General features: G+C 36.7%; 1 protein-coding gene across 1 annotated transcript in view; it reads left to right on the forward strand.

The window, feature by feature from the left end:
- The window catches only part of dok1b (docking protein 1b), a 96,577-nt gene that overhangs the window by 65,540 nt on the left and 11,894 nt on the right, over positions 1-19,143 (forward strand). Inside the window, exons 2-3 of the mRNA XM_039751894.1 lie at positions 11,603-11,893; positions 14,218-14,338. Of these exons, the coding sequence (XP_039607828.1) occupies positions 11,603-11,893; positions 14,218-14,338 (412 nt within the window). The remainder of the gene's footprint in view (positions 1-11,602; positions 11,894-14,217; positions 14,339-19,143) is intronic.

A 19,143-nucleotide genomic window follows, 5' to 3' on the forward strand; every position in this document is an offset into this window, starting at 1 on the left:
AAACGTATATGGACAATACGTTATACATGAAACGTAGACGACTAAGCGAAGAAGAAAGCAGCACGGAGAAAAGAAACTCAAAAGCGTTGGAGAGACATAAAAGAAAAAGAATAATCTAGGTGCATATTCAGAAAATAAGGAAAGTAATTATCAGCCCAGAACAAGTGGAATTGGAAAAAAAGCACGTCCAATCCGGACGTTGGCGCTATACACGTGCAGAGCAGGTTAGAGATTATGAAAACAGTGGAATTCGAAAGGCTCAAAAAAAAAAAATGTTGGCGCAATACACGTGGAGAAAGTTAAAGAATATGAAAGTAGGAAAATTAGAAAGTATAAAAAAAAAGAAATTAAAGATCGCAATAGCGCAAACAAATGGAAATTATTACTCAAAATAGGGAAAATAATCACCACAGAACAGGTGTCATTGAAAAAAATAATAAAGCGAGGTCAGAAATAAAAGACATAAAAGTAGAAAACAAAGTAAAACGTCATAAAGAGGTTAAAAAACAAGGGGGGGCAAACACATGCAGAGCAGGTTAGAGATAATGAAAACTGGAATTCTAAAGATCAAAAAAAAACGTAGGCACAAAACACATGCAGAGCAAGATACAGAAGATGAAGCAGAAAAAAATGACAGTGTCAAAACAAAGTAAACATTGCATTAGCGCAAAGAAAGAGAAATTATTACTCAGAGAAATAACGAAAAGTCAAATAGAGATCGAATATATGGACATAGGTGATATGTCAGAAGTATGTAAATATTGTAAGGCTTTGAAGTTTAAGTCAAGAGAATTTCAAAAACGGAGTTTACCTCACATGCATTTATTGGTTACTTTGCAAAAAAATTATTAACTGCTAATGCTGTAGATCGTTTTGTCTGTGCTGAAATTCCAAACAGAGAAACATACCCTGAATTATGGTACAAAGTCATTAAACACACGTCTCACTGACCTCATTAAAAAGATTCAACACGTTGGGACTCAAAAGATTCCAAATATTGTTTTTATAGAAGTTCTGAAATAAAAGTGAAACTAATGAAATAGCAACAATTCAAAGAAAAAAAAATTAAAAGTGTGTATCTGAAAAAACAAAAACGGGGGTTGGCGAGCAAAGCCCCCTAGTTTTAAATAATAATGCTTTATTTTGGGGTGCCATAGGTGAAGACTGCTGAAAAATGCTGTTAGGGTATAAGCGGTTTTTTAATAATATAAAGTAGTCTTTACAGCTTATAGCAAACATAAATATTTACATTGTGTTTATTTACAACATGAGAATCTCAAACTTTAAAATCCCGGAAAGCTACATGTTTAATCTATACTTTTAGCCAATAACAAGTAAAATAGTGCATGTTTTCACACAAGACTCAGAAAGTGTTACTTCCCGATAAACAGGTAAGAAACAGAGGGAATCTGAAAGAAATTAACACTTTATTGAACCACAGGAAGAATAAAGATTCCAAACATGAAGCACATGGTAAATACATGTGTCTTTATACTTTTTTCCTTTTGTTTTTTTGACATATTGGCTGTTGATTAAAATAATTGAACCAAATATTGCTAATTTTCTCATTTTCAGCATTTATTTCCTAATAAAAAGTTTTGTTTGAAAAAGGTAACAACAATAATTTTGTTCTAGATGAGTTGTAAAACTGACATTACTGATTCAATCATATTACAGTCACATATTTAAAGAAATGTTCTTGCTATATCTTGTGTTCTTTGTGCCTGTCCCAAGCCCAGATAAATGGGGAGGGTTACGTCAGGAAGGCCATCCAGTATAAAATTTTGCCAAATCAATCTGCGGACAACAATTTTGGATGATCCGCTATGGCAACCCCTAACAGGAGCAGCCGAAAGAAGAAGAAGAAGACTTTTCAAAGTTTTGATGGCTGCATATACTCTACACAGTAGGCTACAAGAGTCATCCCAAAGACAGAACACAGCAATCATCTGTCTACTACTCGGGGCTTACTTCCTTGTGGACAGGATGCATACTGTATCTGCATGATCATCAGTGTCTATTACCTCCACAGCATGTTTAACACTCTAGAACCCTTGCAGGTTTGAGATAAGCTATGGTCAGTTGAAGTGGATGTCCCCTTAGTTTCTTGTAGTACTGACTATAGTACTTGACAGACAGACCACAATGTATTAGGCTACAGAGCTGTGTGGTAAACAGGAGGCTAACAACACAAGGCACTTCCAAAGATGTCCTCGCACCCTTCCTGTATAGCCTAAATATGTTAGACTTCTAGTGAAATTCTGAAATATGACCAAATTTTAAATTTCACTTCAATGATGGGATGTGTTAGTGGTGGACAGAAAAGGGTATTAAGAGAATGACTTTGTTGAGCAGTACAGGATGAATTACCTGCAACTTGATATTAACACAACTAAGGAGATGGTGGTTGACTTCAGGCAGAGTTAGGTTTTCCTTCATCCTAAGAGTAGAAGCTGACATAGCCCAGGTACCAGGTGCATCTAGACTGAAATCTAGATTGGACTGCAAACACTAAACCAAAACAAAATGGACCAAGGCCAGCTGTATTTCTTTAGGCCCAAGTCCTTTGGCATGTGTGGAACATTTCTGCATATGTGATGCGAGTTCATAATTTAATCAGGAAGGCTGTGTATCTTGTGGGCTTCAGTGTGCACTCTGTGAAAGTAGAAGACTGTTGGCTAAGCTTGTAGCTACTGTAAATAAAATTGTGCACTTTCTTCATTTTATCTATTTAACAAGTAGTAGTCTGCCAACAAGCACTCTAGCTGTGTTTAGGAGAAGAAGAGGGTCTTGTGAAATCATTAAGCTATCAAAAGTTCAAAGAGCATGCAATTTTCTTTAGTTTCACCAAGAAAACTAGTTATACCTCCCTTCTGTTCCTTGCATTTAAGCAGAAAGCAAAATGAAAATGTTGTTTTTCTAGTCTGCCGTTGTTTTTAATTACTGGCAAGTCTAATAGCCCAAAATGTATTGATGTATATTTGCTAATTTTTTAAGTGGGAACAAGAAAAAAATAGATAAACAGAAAAAGCAACAGACACCCCATACTTCATGTACAGCTCTCTGTATATTAGTAATGCAACATAGTTAAGATAATTTGACACAAGGTAGGAATGTTTCCAGTGTTCGAATCCAAAATGTACTCCTCAGTTGAATCACTGATGTTGAGAGCCAATTATATGCTGCTGGTTGCTCTAACATCATTAATCAGTTTACTCATTCATTAAATCTAAACCCTAGCATCCAAATTAATGTATACCAGTATATTAATGTAATAGTTTACACCCATTTAAATTAATTGTAATGTGAAATTTTGGGACCTAAAAACAGTGTTCCCTTGTTACAGTTGCTAGGGCTGTAACATGTTGCAGATGACATTAGATCAGTGGCCTTTACATCCCACGTTATGATGGCTTTTAGGGAGGCTGATCCTGGACTGTATTAGTTCTCTTGTTAAACACTACTTGGACCCACAGCTGTTTGCATATTGGACAAAGATTGGAGTAAAAGTTGCCATTCTTTATCTGTTCCACAAGGCTTATTTCTATCTGGAAAAACTGTCAGCACTGTGAGGATTATGGTTTTTGATTTCTCTTGTGCCTTCAGTACCATGCAGTCATCGTTCATAAGGGGTAAACACAGAGCTATACAGGTGGGTGAGCCTCTGGTGTCCTGGATAATGGACCATCTATTGGACAGTTTAAAGTTTGAGGATTACTTGTGTTCTGTGTATTGTATTTCCACTTTAATCACGTAGTTTATTTTGTCACTAAAGTCATCTTAAAATCGTTTAATCAACCAGTTTCTCAAATGACATCGTAATTAAAGTAGCACGTTAAATGCTTTGTTTTGTATTTGATTTTCTATGTGCTCTATGTGTGTGAATTACTACTTGCTTCTTAAACCGGCTCTCTTCCTCCAACTGGACACAGAATCCATTACATTCGTGATATTACAGCCCTCTGAATAACTAAAATACTGAGATGTATACGTGATATAATTTTTATGATGATAGGAGTTAAAGCACGTTATTAAACATGGCTTTCACGCCGTAGTGATTGTGTACGACCTTTGATGAAATAATTTATTGCAGCAGTACTCAGGGGCGGCTCTAGGCTTGTGGTGGCACTGGGCAGAGGAAGAATCGGTGGCTCCTTCACCCGCCAATGTAAGTAATGTAGTTTATGCACGGTGGATGGCCACGTCCGTTGCGGACACTGCATAGCCGCCTTGTGCTCATGATACAAGCATTTAACTTTTGCCAAAATTTGTCGCTGCGTTTTTAGCTGTGTTGTTATTTTCTCTTTCTGTTTTATGTTCAATATATATTACGTAGCCCACTGCAGTCCTTGCTTTTCTTTCCCCAAATACCCAATCAGAATTGGGGAGCGCCAATTTTTCAAAACGTTTAAGGAACATTGAAATATCTTCGTAGTACATGTTTAATTATTCTATCCATCACGATACTCCCAGTGAAGAATATAGATTATTTAAATGAAGTTAAAGTTTTATCTGTATAATATAATAAACATACAGTATTTTGCTGCATTTCACCTTAAAAATGATATCGTCATCATATGTAAATACGCGCTTTATAAAGTGGCTCAGGTTGTGCGATATTATAACTGTAGTGCAAGTTTACAGTGGGGTGATTGTACTTACAAGTACAAACAGTTCTACAAGGAACAATTGATTGAGTGCGTTTATAGTGCTTGGGATGAAACTGTTTCTGAACCGCGAGGTTCATACAAGAAAGGCTTTGAAACGTTTTGCTGTGGCTGAGACAGTGTGTACTTGAAGCTGTATACTGATAATTCTCTTTCCATTCAGCTGCTGCTGTGATTCACACTCAGATACAGTGATATAAATACTCCGAGTGGTGCAGTGAGAGTAATATGGAAAAAGATGATCCGCTGTGGCAACTCCTAACGGGAGCAGCTGAAAAAAGAAGGTGCAGTTAGAGTAACAACGCTAAAGCAGTTATGGTATTTAGAATACTATGGCTATTCCCTGGACCATTATATTGTTACAAGTTAATTATAATCAGATGCGTTACACTAATAAACAATATGCAGTTAGTTTCAGTGTATTTATAAAGCCGCGTCAGGAAAATAAGGTGTAACCACACAGGAACAGTAGCACTGCTTTGACGCTGGGTGCCGCCAATCTGCAAAACCGAGCGGAGAACTTGCGTACGACAAGGTATGAGGTACCGTGGAAAAGTCGCGTGGCTTTTACGCCAAGTGTAGGTTTTATACATCGCAATTTGAACGTGGAAAAGTTCTTACGCAACATTTCTGTGCGTACGCACCATTTATACATGAGGCTTCGGATGTGTAAATACTGTTTCTATACTACTGGATAATACTGCAAGCCAAGTTGTAATTGTTTTATTTGTTTTCAATACAGTGTAATGTACCTGGGTACTGTGTAATAGTGTGACGACATGTTGACTTTATTCTCGTAATTTGTCATTAAAGTAGACTATCGTAAACTAAACTTCTTCGTAAAATGAATATTTAATTTACTAGATTTTCTCAAAACCCATCATAAGTTATATAGCACATTAAATACTTTGTGTTAAGTGATTCTTAAACTGACTTCTTCTTGCACTAAGAGGAGGTGCTGGCAGCGATCGCCGCACAGAATACATTCACTTCATGATCTTCCTGCTCTCTGAACATTTAGAATGCTAAGATAAATACTTAATATAATTTCCATGGTGAAATGCATTAAAGCATGCATTAATCATATGGGGCGGCGTGCCTGCCTTGCATTTGCATGTTTTTCTGGTGGGTTTACTCGGCGTGCTTCAGTTTCCTTTCAAAGTCATGTAGGATGTGGGGTTTTGTTGTGCTATATTGACCCTGCTAGTGTATGTTTTGCTTGTATTCATCCTGCGATGTGCTGGTGACTCGTTCAGAGATGGGCTCAACTCTGAATAGACAGCATAATTAGACATGTATAACGAAGATACTGTATTTTTAAAGTTCTGAACACCCTGTGGGCTAAGTTTATAACTAGTTTTAATTTCACAAAGACGTTTATCGTGTGGTGATTGGTTATGTGGTGAAAGAAAAAGGAAGGAAGGAAAAAGGAACTGGGGTTTTGGTACGTCAGATAGAGACAGCATGCATGCAATAAAGATAGCCCGCTCAGAAGAACATGCATTGAATTCTGTGTTTGTGTCTCCGACCAGCAGATCAGAAACCCAACATTTGCACAATATTTAAGTTAAACCTGTGCGATAGCTATTCATACATCCAGTTTTTTGGAGCCTCGTCACACCTGCCATAAAGTTCTCTACACTGAACATACACCTGGGGACCCCTTACTGCGAGGGAGCAGCACTACCGCCTCACTACCGTGCATGTGTAATACCTGCTTTAATGCATTTCATCATGAAAATGATATCAAGTATTTATCTTAGCATTCTAAATTTTCAGAAAGCAGGAATATCATGAAGTGAATGGATTCTGTATGGTGATTGCTGTCTTCTCTTAGTGTGGAGGAAGTCAGTTTAAGAAACGTAGTGATTAACCACTAGGTCGGGAAACGTAACACAAAGCATTTAATGTGCTGCATTAATTTATGCCGGGGTAAATTAAGTAATTGATTAAACATTGATTTTAGGAAGAAGTTTAGTTTACGACATTCTACTTTAATTATGAAGTAAACTATGAGAATAAAGTGGAAATGTCGACTTTAATCTCAACATAAACGTGAGAATAAAGTGGAAATGTTGACTTTGTTCTCGACATATAGTTTGTTTTTTTCTTCCCAGTATAGCTTAGCTTGAAGCAAGGTCCATATTAATGCAGTTTGCCTAAATGATGGTTCAGTTGGTAAAGATGTCATCACCAAGTTGCACTTGTTTTATTTTATTTTAATTTGGTGAATACTGTGTAATGCACCTGGGCTTGAAGTCTTGAAGTAACAGTTCAACTATCAGTAATAATACTATTATTTATTTTATTGTTATTATTTATTAGTTTAAATATTATGCAGTTTAATGATGATAAAGTTGTTTAAAAAGTCACTTTAACGTGTCAGTGGACAGAGATTGTTAACATTAACAGAAAGTGTAGTTGGTTTACAAAAACATTTACTATTTATTCCTTTTCTAAGACATATTCGGTGCAATACAATTTTTGACAAGCACTTCTGGATATTTTACTAAGTCTAAATGTCTCTTTGTATGATTGAAAATATGTTGTCAAAATTATTGTTTGTTTTTGCAAAATTTGTTCAATAAAAAGGTTCTATATTTTGACTGCATCTGTCATGCAATGTGATACCTTCTCCTTTAGTGCCACCCCCTTGAAAACTATCACTTTATGGGGCAATGCAAAACTGTATTGATACTTGTGTGCACATTAAAATGTTTTTTTTTTGTACAATGTACAACACTCTTGACAGTGGAATAGGTTATTCTTAGCCAGTAATTGCAGTGGAAAATGTGGTTAACATCCACTCATGCATGGGGAAAACAATACCGTTGAATACCGTGAAACCGGGATAATTTAGAAAAATACCGTGATATAGAATTTTGGTCATACCGCCCACCCCTACCCTAACTACATGCCCAACAATCCTGGAAAGGAGTCTCTTATTGAACTTCCTTTCCCAAAGTTTGTTCCATTTTTTTCCCTACAAGGGTTTTTTTGGGGGGGTTAGATTTTTTTCTTTTCTTCTTAGAATCAATGCTTTTGGGCTGTCAAAAAGCAGGGCCTATTGAAGCCCATTGCGGCACTTCTTGTGTGATTTGGGCTATACAAAAATAAATTGTATTAATGTGGATGCAAGTACCACAAGGACAGTCCTGTCCTTGCCTCTTACTCTTGTAAACCTTGGACAATAATATAACACCAATTCATGTTACTTGCAGAAATTCTCAGATGATTCTGCATTAGTGAAGTTTATTGATAAGGGGGATAAGACAGGGTACATGACTCAGGTGGAGAACTTTGTGCTAAGAGAATTATTTGCAGTGTAACTTCAACAAAACTAAGGAACTGATTATTGGCTTTGTCTACAACAAAGAACCTCTATGCCTGGTCACTATTCAGGTAGTGGATGTGGAGGTGATTCACCAGTACAAGTACTTGGGAATCCACATGAATGATAGGCTGGACTGGTCTTGTAACACAGAGGACGTATAAAAGAAAAGGCAGAGCAGACACTTCTTTCTTAGAGGAGGCAGAGTTCTTTTAATGTGGATTGTGACATACTCTATATAATTTATATATTCTGTAACTTTGAGAGAGCTAGTGCAGTTTTCTATCCTGTGGTGTGCTGAGCCAGTAACATTACTTCAAAAGTTGCCCACCAAATCAGCAAGCTGATTAATGAGGATGGCTCAGTTACTGGACACTTAGTAGTAAGGTAGATAGAGAATATAGATAAAGATAAAACTGGTGACAGTTATGAAGAAAGCTTCACATCCTCTCTCTGAGTACTATCAGCCATTAAATTATTCAGCAGAAATGTGTCAAGAAACACCTCCTTTTTACCAAAGGCAATACACCATTATAATATCTTGTGGTGACTATGACTGTGACTGCTCTTTTAAGGTGCTCTCTCATAAAACGTTCAAAGCACCTATTGCAAAAGCCCATGTCTGTTTGTTTTGTATGTCCACATGTAACAACTTGGCCCCCCTGTGGACCAGTTTTGATCAGATGTAGCACAGTTATTCTTCAAAGAAATTTGGTGAGATAGTTCAATTTTCGTTCCAATATCTTGAACAGATTGCACTGTACAAAGATTTAAAACTTTAAAACTTCTCATTGAAAAGCATTAGCAAACTTACATATTTTAAATTGAGAAACATTTTATGCAACTTCAACTAGAAATTAGTTTACTGTATCAATTTTATCTTGAAAGTGGTAGCTTTATTTTGCATATTTTCCACTTTTAATCACCTGACAGCTGCTTGGATACCCAGTACAAGTGAGTCAAATGCCAGGCACAGTGCCCTTCTCCTTTTCTGCTACTGTAGGTAACTAACAAAGTACAAAAAGTCACTTCTCCCGAAATGGAAGGGGAAAGAAATTATGTAAGAATATATAAGACTAAATTAATTGAACAGTATCATCTGCAGATTATTAAGACAAAGTAGCTGTGAATTAAGAATTTTAGCTATAAATTTAGCTATGTTTTAATTATCTATATGTTCATGGTAGCTGAAAAAGATTTGGCTCCTGTAATATCTGATTGTAGCTCAGACCATACAGCCTTAAGATATGTTTGATAGCTTTAATTTATACTTCCCCTAGAGCTTATTTGTTCTTGTTGTACACATGTATCATATAAAATGTATGATGCCTTATTTAGCGGTATGCATTAGCAGGAGTTGCCTAGCCTGGTCCATTATGTTATATCACAGGACATCATTTTAGTGCTGTGAGAGCAAGACGGGCTGTGGTTAGTTGCGAGCAGGAATAGATAGGGGTTGGATGAAAACTTTAGAAAACAGATAAAAAGGCACATTTATTAGTAAAAAAAATAAGCCTTCTTCAGTCTTCTAATTTTAGCATGAATTACTTAAGGTGTAAAGTCAGTTTACTGTTCTTTACTGTCTTCTGCTCCTGACACAACCTCAGGGGATACTGGAAGCCTTAATAAACTGATTAGAAACTTCTGTGAAGTCAGTTTGCCTGTCTGTCTATTAGATAGGTAGTTAGATGTGAAAGGCATTATCTGTCGATCTGGAGGTATATCTTTGCTCAATTGTGTCCTTTATTTCATGTTCAAGCGCAAAATTGTGTAAACCTATTGCAAAACTGGAAGCCTGCTGTACTTTTTTTGCGGTCTCCGAGGATTGTGCTGTACTTGCAATTTAAAGTCAAGCAATAGCTGGCAAGTAATCTAAAAAAAGCTGCAATTGCACTTTCTTTTGTGCAAACCTTTTTTCAGAGCACTATGTACTAAATGACGTTTTTGATTATAATAATAATTACTGAGTAATATTATGTGATAAGATCAAATTCTTGGCAACCAACTTAAAATGAAACAGATTAACTTTAATATTATTCAAAATAATCAGCAATGTATAATATTTAAAACCTAGATTTTGACCCAAGTCATCTCAATAATGCTCTGATTATCATCCTAAATTCCACATATACCTGAATTTCAGAGCTTCGAAGTTCATACTCAGTTTCATGAGCACAATTCATAAGTGGAGAATAGTAGTGTTTTATGTTGCTCTGAAGTAAAATATGTTTGTCTGCCAGTTTGTTTTAGTTGAAAAAAAAAATGTAGAAAATCCACCCACAAGTGGTACAGAGGTTAGCACTAATGCCTCAGAGCTTCAGTAGATTTTGTTTCAATGTTACCCGTGTGTCACTCTGTGTGGAGTTTGCCTATTCTTCCTGTTTCAGTGTGGGTTTTTCATCTGGGTACTCTTTTCCTCCCACATCTCAAACACTTCTATGTTTGGTTAGTTTGTTGCACATATTTAGTTTATATAATTGTGTGCATAAGTGCACCCATTGATGCTCTGGCATTACCATCCAGCGATAGTGTGTGATTCCCCATGATTTTAAATGTGTTTTAGGTGAAGTGAAAAATGCATTAGTAGATCAAAATCTAATTAAGCACTGCTAAATGCCTTTTTTGATATGCCATTTTTGTCTCTAGCAAAGGTGTCCTTCAGTATAAAACTAATCATAATTCTTTCAGTTGTATTCTGACTTTAGAATGTTTGAAATTGGACAAGAATTTATTTCTAATCAAAAGCTTAAAAGAAGGGCATCATATTCAGATTCTACAAGGCTGCAGTGGGTGCAGGTTTTTTTTCTCAATTAGAAGTTTATTACTGCTGCTAATGGAATATATATCTTTTGTCTTCATTTTAATTGGCTTGCAGTTTAAAATTTAGAACCACCATTTTTACTCCAGTTTCTTTCTTAATTGGAAGCAAATTCTTGCTGTTAATGGAACACATTTTTTTTATTTTAATGGGTTACTAGTGCTCTCATTTTGCCACACCAGAAATTTATAAACTGCTGATTTTCCTTATTCTGAGAGTACCATCAAAATGTTTTTTGACCAGAATAGATCAGTAATTCTCAGATCTTCTACATTGTTTTAAATATTTTAAGTCGGATATGATTAAAAAGGCACAAATAGGATGAAGTTAGGTTACCTGGTGGCTTGCTTTTAAACTTGTTCTTTGTCTGCTGGTTGAGGAACAGAGATTCAATTATTCAGGGACTGAGTATGAAAATATAAATCAGTTAAATTTAAGGCAAAAGAGGCATGTCTCATTAGCAGCAGTAATTGATTAATAATTGACAAAATGGCTGGAGAATGGCCGGAAAACCTGCAGTCATAGTGGCCCTTCTGAGTTTGATACTCCCAGCTTAAAATGAGGAACTAGTACTCATCTCTTCTATATAGCCCACTGATTGGATCCTTTTCTATGTTTTTATGTTTTAACTAGCTATGAAAGCAGTTGCAATTATTTACACAATCAGTACTGGCAGAACTGCATATATTTAACCTGTGATTTGTGAGCTTGATTATGGATGCCTGTCAGGGTGGTAAAAAATTTTCTTTTGATAATTTCTTATGTCTTTTTTGTTTTTTCTTTCAGAAGTGGAAAAAGAGTTGGTTTGTCTTGTACGCTGCCAGCCTGCATGGAATCGCACGGATTGAGTTCTTTGACTGCAGCAACCCCATTGAGAAGCCTAGCACCAAGAAGCTTGACAAGAAAATCATTCGATTGGCAGAGTGCATTAGCATTGTGCCCCTGCATACTGAAACATGCCCCAAAGAGAACATGCTGGCATTCAGTGTGGAGACTGATGAGAAGATCTACATCTTTGCAAGTGAGCAGGAATCCAGCAAAGAGTGGATCAACAAGTTGTGTGAATGCACCTTCACGGTAAAGTCTATGCCTCCATTTCCACTGTACAACTGCCAGCTGTTAACTTCAGCTAGAAGTGTCTCAATAGATATATCAGTAAAATAAAGCGGGGACATTCACTTAAGGTTCTAGCAACATGAATTCAAATCCAACATCTTATCATCAAGAATAAAAGGAAAACAGAGAACAGATGACACCTCCTACTAAGTATTTTGTAGCATTTTGCAGTTTCTGAGTAACTTAGAAACTTTTTTGCTTTTTTTCACAAATCATTCATTTTTTTATTTGATTAATTAAAAGGAGGTTAATAATTACAATATCATACACAGCTAGTGGTGGGTGGTATGGCCAAAAATGTATATCTTCTTATATAATACTCTACCATGGCTGTTCGTTTGTCCAGGATTTTAAATCACCTGTAGCTCGCAAACCATTTCACATATTGACTTGAAATTTGGTACACATATACTACGTGACGTCTACTATCCGATTTCGGAGTGATGATTTTTATTACTCTTTTTATTTTTATTTTATTGTATTGTAGGATCAACTCTCCGCAGCGTGCAGCATGGTGGCCGTGCGGTGCATGCGTATGGGCGATGTTCTCATTCCCTAAGCTAATCATTCCTGAGGCAGATTGAAGACTTAAGTGCCAGCTTAAGTGAAAAATTAAAGAGAACGTACTAAATAATTGCAACACAAAAACTAACTTAATCAGTTTTATCACGAAAATATGCAGACGAAAGAAGAGAAGCAGCAGGCCGCTAGGGTGGAGAAAGGAAGAGCTGCTCAGGAAGCAGCAAGTCGCATCAACCTCTGAGCAAACGAATGTTAAACAGAGGCAGAGAAAAAGAATGAAAACTAGGAATGCTCAAGTCAAGTGTATTCACTGCACGTTATCGTGCAGTATGCCGTTACTGGTCATAATATAATTAAAAATGATCACAGTATAATCTGTGTGCAAATACAGTACTTTCAGACTGAATCCAATTTAGTTGCCTCTGTTGGCTCAATTCCATAGGTTAATAGTGGGTAGTTCTACGGTGATGCTTCTTTTTATACGGACCATTATAATTAAATAAAGTAATAATAATAATAAATTTTGTTTATGTATGTAGCACCTTTCTAATGTCTAAAGCAGGTCGAAGAGTTTCAAAATTAACAACAGGGAAAAAGCAAAAAAAGAAAAGATCGAATACACAACATAGGATACAATAATATGAGCATAACATGCTAAATAAAGATAAAGGCAGAAAACTCAAAGTTCTGAATTAACACAAGGCTCTGAATCAGAATAACTGACAATAAACCAGAATGAAATATAAAACTACAAATAGTACAAGAAAATCCTGAACAGATCACATAATTTGAGATACAAATGCAACTTATCCCAAAAATTTTAGGATTGGTGCTCTAGGGGTGTATCATCCCCACTGATTATTCTAGAGGACCGTGTGCGAATGAGGTGGCATCCTACCCCAGGGATCCAAGGTACGCCGGGGTGCAAGATGGATAACGGAAGGATAACCAACCCCAAGCAGTCAGGTGGGAGAGGACCAATGCTGCTAGGGTCTCAGCTGACTTAGCAAGCAATGAGAGAGCTGGGGACACAAAGATGGAGTTAGGCTGGGTTTGTCAGACAGACCATGAAGGACCCGATGGCTGTTGGTTTTACTTTTGTTTTAATTCTGGATTTTTAACTCACGGATTGTAATGGTTTTAAAGGGTTATTTATTGAAGAGTTTTGAGCACTGCACTTTGTTTTGAACACCTTTTGTTTTTGAATTGTTTTAATAAAAGCACTTTGGCACCTTTTTGCATTTACCCCTTGCTAAATTGAATTAATTTGTTAATTGGCTAAATAAACAAATACAGTATGAGTGAAAGTGCATTTGATGTGCCTTGCAGTGGACCGGTGCCCAGTCTAAGGTTGGTTTCTGCCTTGTTCCAAATGCTATTAGGTGAAAACCTAGAATCCCTGAGCAGTAAACGCATTCAGACATACAAAGAGACTGCAACCTCCACAGAATCAGTGCCCAATCAATATCTGTAGGCAGTGGGAGCTAGTATTAGGTAGTATCTGTGCCATTATGCTACCATTCAATCAAAACACTCTAAGATCATCATTGCAGGTAGGCCAAGTTTGGGACTGTTTTTTCTTTGGTCAGTACTATTAGACTGACAAACAAACATATTTTTAATGGCAAACTGCCACAGTCAGTCAGACTGAAGAAGATTAGGTAAGTGCACACATACTTCAAGTGGTATCTTCATTGTATTTTTATTTTCAAAGAAGAAGCTTATTTGTGACTGGCACATTCTGCTTCCCTTTCTGCTTGCAGAAGCCAGTTGGAGATATGATGAATGAAACGAAACGTGTAGGAGGCAAAACACCCAAACTGTCTGATATAGAGCAAGTGTTTGAGATGGCAGACAACAGCATCTATGAATCCAGGCAGGAAGGTAAGCAAATGTGTTAAACCTTACAGATTCTTCCGTGAGGGTGGAAGCCATGTAAGTATTTGAGGAATAGACCTGCAGCTGTTGTAATTTGGTTAATTTTGAAAATATATTCATACATTTAGCCTGAAACAAATAATGACTCAGAGTGGTGCTGGGCGATATGACGATATATATCGTGGGGACGATAGAAAAGTGTCTATCGTCCTATTTCTCTTCTAGCATTTCTATCGTTTCTAACCTAATTTTATCAATTACTAAAGAAAATATTGCATTAAATAGGCTATGACAAATGAATGATGATGTCTTGTCGCTAGGCAATGCATACTCTACCCTTTATATAAGTGATAATCAAGAATAAAAATGAACTTTTTCGCAAAGAAGCTCCGTCTTGTGGTTTTGTGATAGTTCAGTTAAATGTCACTTCAAAATAAAGTTGCAAAAAAAAGTATGCAATGATATTTTTGTCAAACTTTTCAGAGAATAACTGGAAACGTACTTTATTGTGGGTGGTATATCGTGATATATATCGTTATTGTGATATAAAATAATCCATATCGTGATATATGATTTTTCCATATCGCCCAGCACTAACTCAGAGGTGACTTATGTTGCAAATAAGTCTACTGGAATATCATTTGCTGACTATGGTTCTTGTTGAAGTAGATTAGTATAAAATACTGTATGTATGCATGATAAAACAAACAATTAGTACTACATTATAAACATTTATACTTAATGTTAAATCAGACTCAATGCTGCACATCTGCCCAGTTTGGAAAGTTATGTAAACAGAAAATGCTTTAAAGAAGTCTGTTTTGTATATTCTAAGATATCAGAGTGATTAAGCAGAGGCCAAGCTTGTTAGTGTTAGAATATTATTTATTCTTTTTTTTTTTTGTCATATTCTGAAAAAACGTACTGTAGAAAAAAACGATTTAGATAAAATTAGATACAGAGCATCTGGAAAGTATTCACAGCGCATCATTTTTTCCACATTTTGTTATGTTACAGCCTTATTCCAAAATGGATTAAATTCATTTTTTTTCCTCAGAATTCTACACACAACACCCCATAATGACAACGTGAAAAAAGTTTACTTGAGATTTTTGCAAATTTATTAAAAATAAAAAAATTGAGAAAGCACATGTACATAAGTATTCACAGCCTTTGCCATGAAGCTCAAAATTGAGCTCAGGTGCATCCTGTTTCCCCTGATCATCCTTGAGATGTTTCTGCAGCTTAATTGGAGTCCACCTGTGGTAAATTCAGTTGATTGGACATGATTTGGAAAGGCACACACCTGTCTATATAAGGTCCCACAGTTGACAGTTCATGTCAGAGCACAAACCAAGCATGAAGTCAAAGGAATTGTCTGTAGACCTCCGAGACAGGATTGTCTCGAAGCACAAATCTGGGGAAGGTTACAGAAAAATTTCTGCTGCTTTGAAGGTCCCAATGAGCACAGTGGCCTCCATCATCCGTAAGTGGAAGAAGTTCGAAACTACCAGGACTCTTCCTAGAGCTGGCCGGCCATCTAAACTGAGCGATCAGGGGAGAAGGGCCTTAGTCAGGGTGGTGACCAAGAACCCGATGGTCACTCTGTCAGTGCTCCAGAGATCCTCTGTGGAGAGAGGAGAACCTTCCAGAAAGACAACCATCTCTGCAGCAATCCACCAATCAGGCCTGTATGGTAGAGTGGCCAGACGGAAGCCACTCCTTAGTAAAAGGCACATGGCAGCCCACCTAGAGTTTGCACCTGAAAGACTCTCAGACCATGAGAAACAAAATTCTTTGGTCTGATAAGACAAAGATTGAACTCTTTGGTGTGAATTCCACACGTCACGTTTGGAGGAAACCAGGCACCGCTCATCACCAGGCCAATATCATCCCTACAGTGAAGCATGGTGGTGGCAGCATCATGCTGTGGGGATGTTTTTCAGCGGCAGGAACTGGGAGACTAGTCAGGATAATGGGAAAGATGACTGCAGCAATGTACAGAGACATCCTGGATGAAAACCTGCTCCAGAGCGCTCTTGACCTCAGACTGGGGCGACGGTTCATCTTTCAGCTAGACAACGACCCTAAGCACACAGCCAAAATATCAAAGGAGTGGCTTCAGGACAACTCTGTGAATGTCCTTGAGTGGCCCAGCCAGAGCCCAGACTTGAATCCGATTGAACATCTCTGGAGAGATCTTAAAATGGCTGTGCACTGACGCTTCCCATCCAACCTGATGGAGCTTGAGAGGTGCTGCAAAGAGGAATGGGTGAAACTGGACAAGGATAGGTGTGCCAAGCTTGTGGCATCATATTCTCAAAGACTTGAGGCTGTAATTGCTGCCAAAGGTGCATCGACAAAGTATTGAGCAAAGGCTGTGAATACTTATGTACATGTGCTTTCTCACTTTTTTATTTTTAATACATTTGCAAAAACCTCAAGTAAACTTTTTTCACGTTGTCATTATCGGGTGTTGTGTGTAGAATTCTGAGGAAAAAAATAAATGTAATCCATTTTGGAATAAGGCTGGAACATAACAAAAAGTGGAGAAAGTGATGCGCTGTGAATACTTTCCGGATGCACTGTACCTTTATGATTGAGATACTGAGAGTAACATATGATTCTTCCAAATGAGTAAAATAAGGCAACAAGCATTAGATGTAGCATAAGCTCTCACAATTGATTTTTGTAGTATAATGTCCCATCTGCTGTTACTCAAAATAATTCTGTTACAGGATTAGGACTAATTGGAAATTAAACACTACCTGACAACTAAGCAAGATTGGTTCCCAATTTTATTTAAGTGTGTGTCACTCCAAAATATTTGACATAGTGAGGTTGGCACTTTATTATATTATTCACAATTTAAATCTTATCCCAGTTAAATGTATGTAACCTTATTATGGATCAGTTTGTGCATCATAGAATGTGAAATATGGATGTCAGTGTTTAATTCCTTCCCTTGCAACCCACTAAATCTCTCTGCTGTGTACAGATTCAGATAGGCTTGTGTTATGGTTCAACCAGGGTTCCATTCTTGTTTTCTTTTAATTAAATTTATTTGTTTTGTTATTATTTGTTCATTGTTTCTGGTTATTTTTCTATGTTAATGGTTTTGTTAATCTCTGTTATTTGCTGCTTTCGTAAAGTGTGTTTTGATATTCATGTTATGTTATTGTAATTTATGTTAATTCTCTTACATTTCTTCCTTGTTCTTTCTATGTTTAGCCAAAGGCTGTGAGTACAGTTGATCTATTAAAGACCAGAGATGCCTTAGCTCCTGCTTTTGTTGTTTATCATTTTGAATAAACATTATTATTACTAAAAACGTTTTCTGGGCCAGGGGTTTTACATTTCCCCAATGTATAGGCTTGGCCTTTTGTAAAGTGCAGGTCACAAGCCTGTTTAGAAGTTCTAGGGCCAGGCCTATTTGGTAGTTAAAGGCCTTCCTGGAGTTTTGCCTGAATTGAATTGAGTTGAATTTAATTTTATTTGCCATATACACTTAGATGTACTATGAATTTAAGTTGATACAGAAGAATAGATATCCCTGAAACTCTGTAACTGGATAACAACTCAACAGGACCCATGCATCTTCAAGTGGTGTACTATAGTGAGAGTTTAGCTGTAAACAAGGGTTTGTCATTATTGTTACATACCCTGGTTCAAGCTGATACACAGCTCTCCTCACAAAAGCTAGCATGAAGCATGATCGTACTCATCAAGGCTACTGGTAGCAGTCCTGAAAACATCCCAGTCAGTATTGTCCAGGCATGCAAGTAGCTCTTCTGATTCCGAAGTTTGAGAACTTTTTTGAGCTGTCGGTCTGTATATCACAACAGCTTTGGGTTCAAAGCAATCGGATATTGCTTAGGTGATAATGGGCAGTGTTGTCAGGTTTCAGGTTATAGAGTAAAATATTCAGAATTTCAAACCCTTTTCAAACAGAGACATACATATAAAATCAAATGTTAACCAAACTATACTGTAAAAAGATGCTTATATTAAAAATGCAACATTTTGTCTGTACTTCTGTGTAATCACAGGCATACATTAAAAGAAAGCAGAAATAAGACTTCTCTAATGAAAACTGGCAAATGTAAAAAAATTACTCTTGTACAACTTTAGATGAAAAAAGATATCACTGAAATACTAGCATTGCATCACGGTTTTCAAAAGACCTTCTGTTTTTAGAACTGTTCTTGAAACCTCACCACTATTTTACAAGTTAGCTGTATACATTTACAAATTAGCAGAGACTGCTTGTCATTTTTAATGTTTGATTTTCAAGATTCTTTGACTTTTTATGATTTTCCCCATGGGCAGTCCCAATGTGGGCTATGCTACAGAGAGTTGAGGTTCTGTTTGCCATGAGTTTCCTGTTTTGTTTTGAATGGGATTAGTCAGCAAAAATCCCAAATGCCACATTTTACCTCTGTTGTTGTTTCCTTTGCTCAGTTAAAATCAGCCTGCCAGAGAATTTTAAAAAAGTTTATGTCTGGAACGCTATACTAGAGCAATCAGCATTAGTGCTTCTGATTTTTTACATGTGCTTCTTTTATACACATTTTGACAATGTCTGTATTCCTTAAGTAAAGTACATGAATAAGAGAACAGGTTTTCATTTATAATTCTTCCTATGTCATGATCCCATAGTTAGTAAAATGTATTTCACTGTTTTTACATTTATTTACTCAAAAGCCATTTTAATCTTTTATTTGATTTCTAATCTTGCTTAATCCAGTACACAATCAGATGGGCCAGAGTCTCTCCTGGGAGCAGAACATTCAAGGCAGAAACCAGCCCAG

Source organism: Polypterus senegalus, chromosome 4, assembly GCF_016835505.1.
Source record: "Polypterus senegalus isolate Bchr_013 chromosome 4, ASM1683550v1, whole genome shotgun sequence".
Lineage (NCBI taxonomy): Eukaryota > Metazoa > Chordata > Cladistia > Polypteriformes > Polypteridae > Polypterus > Polypterus senegalus.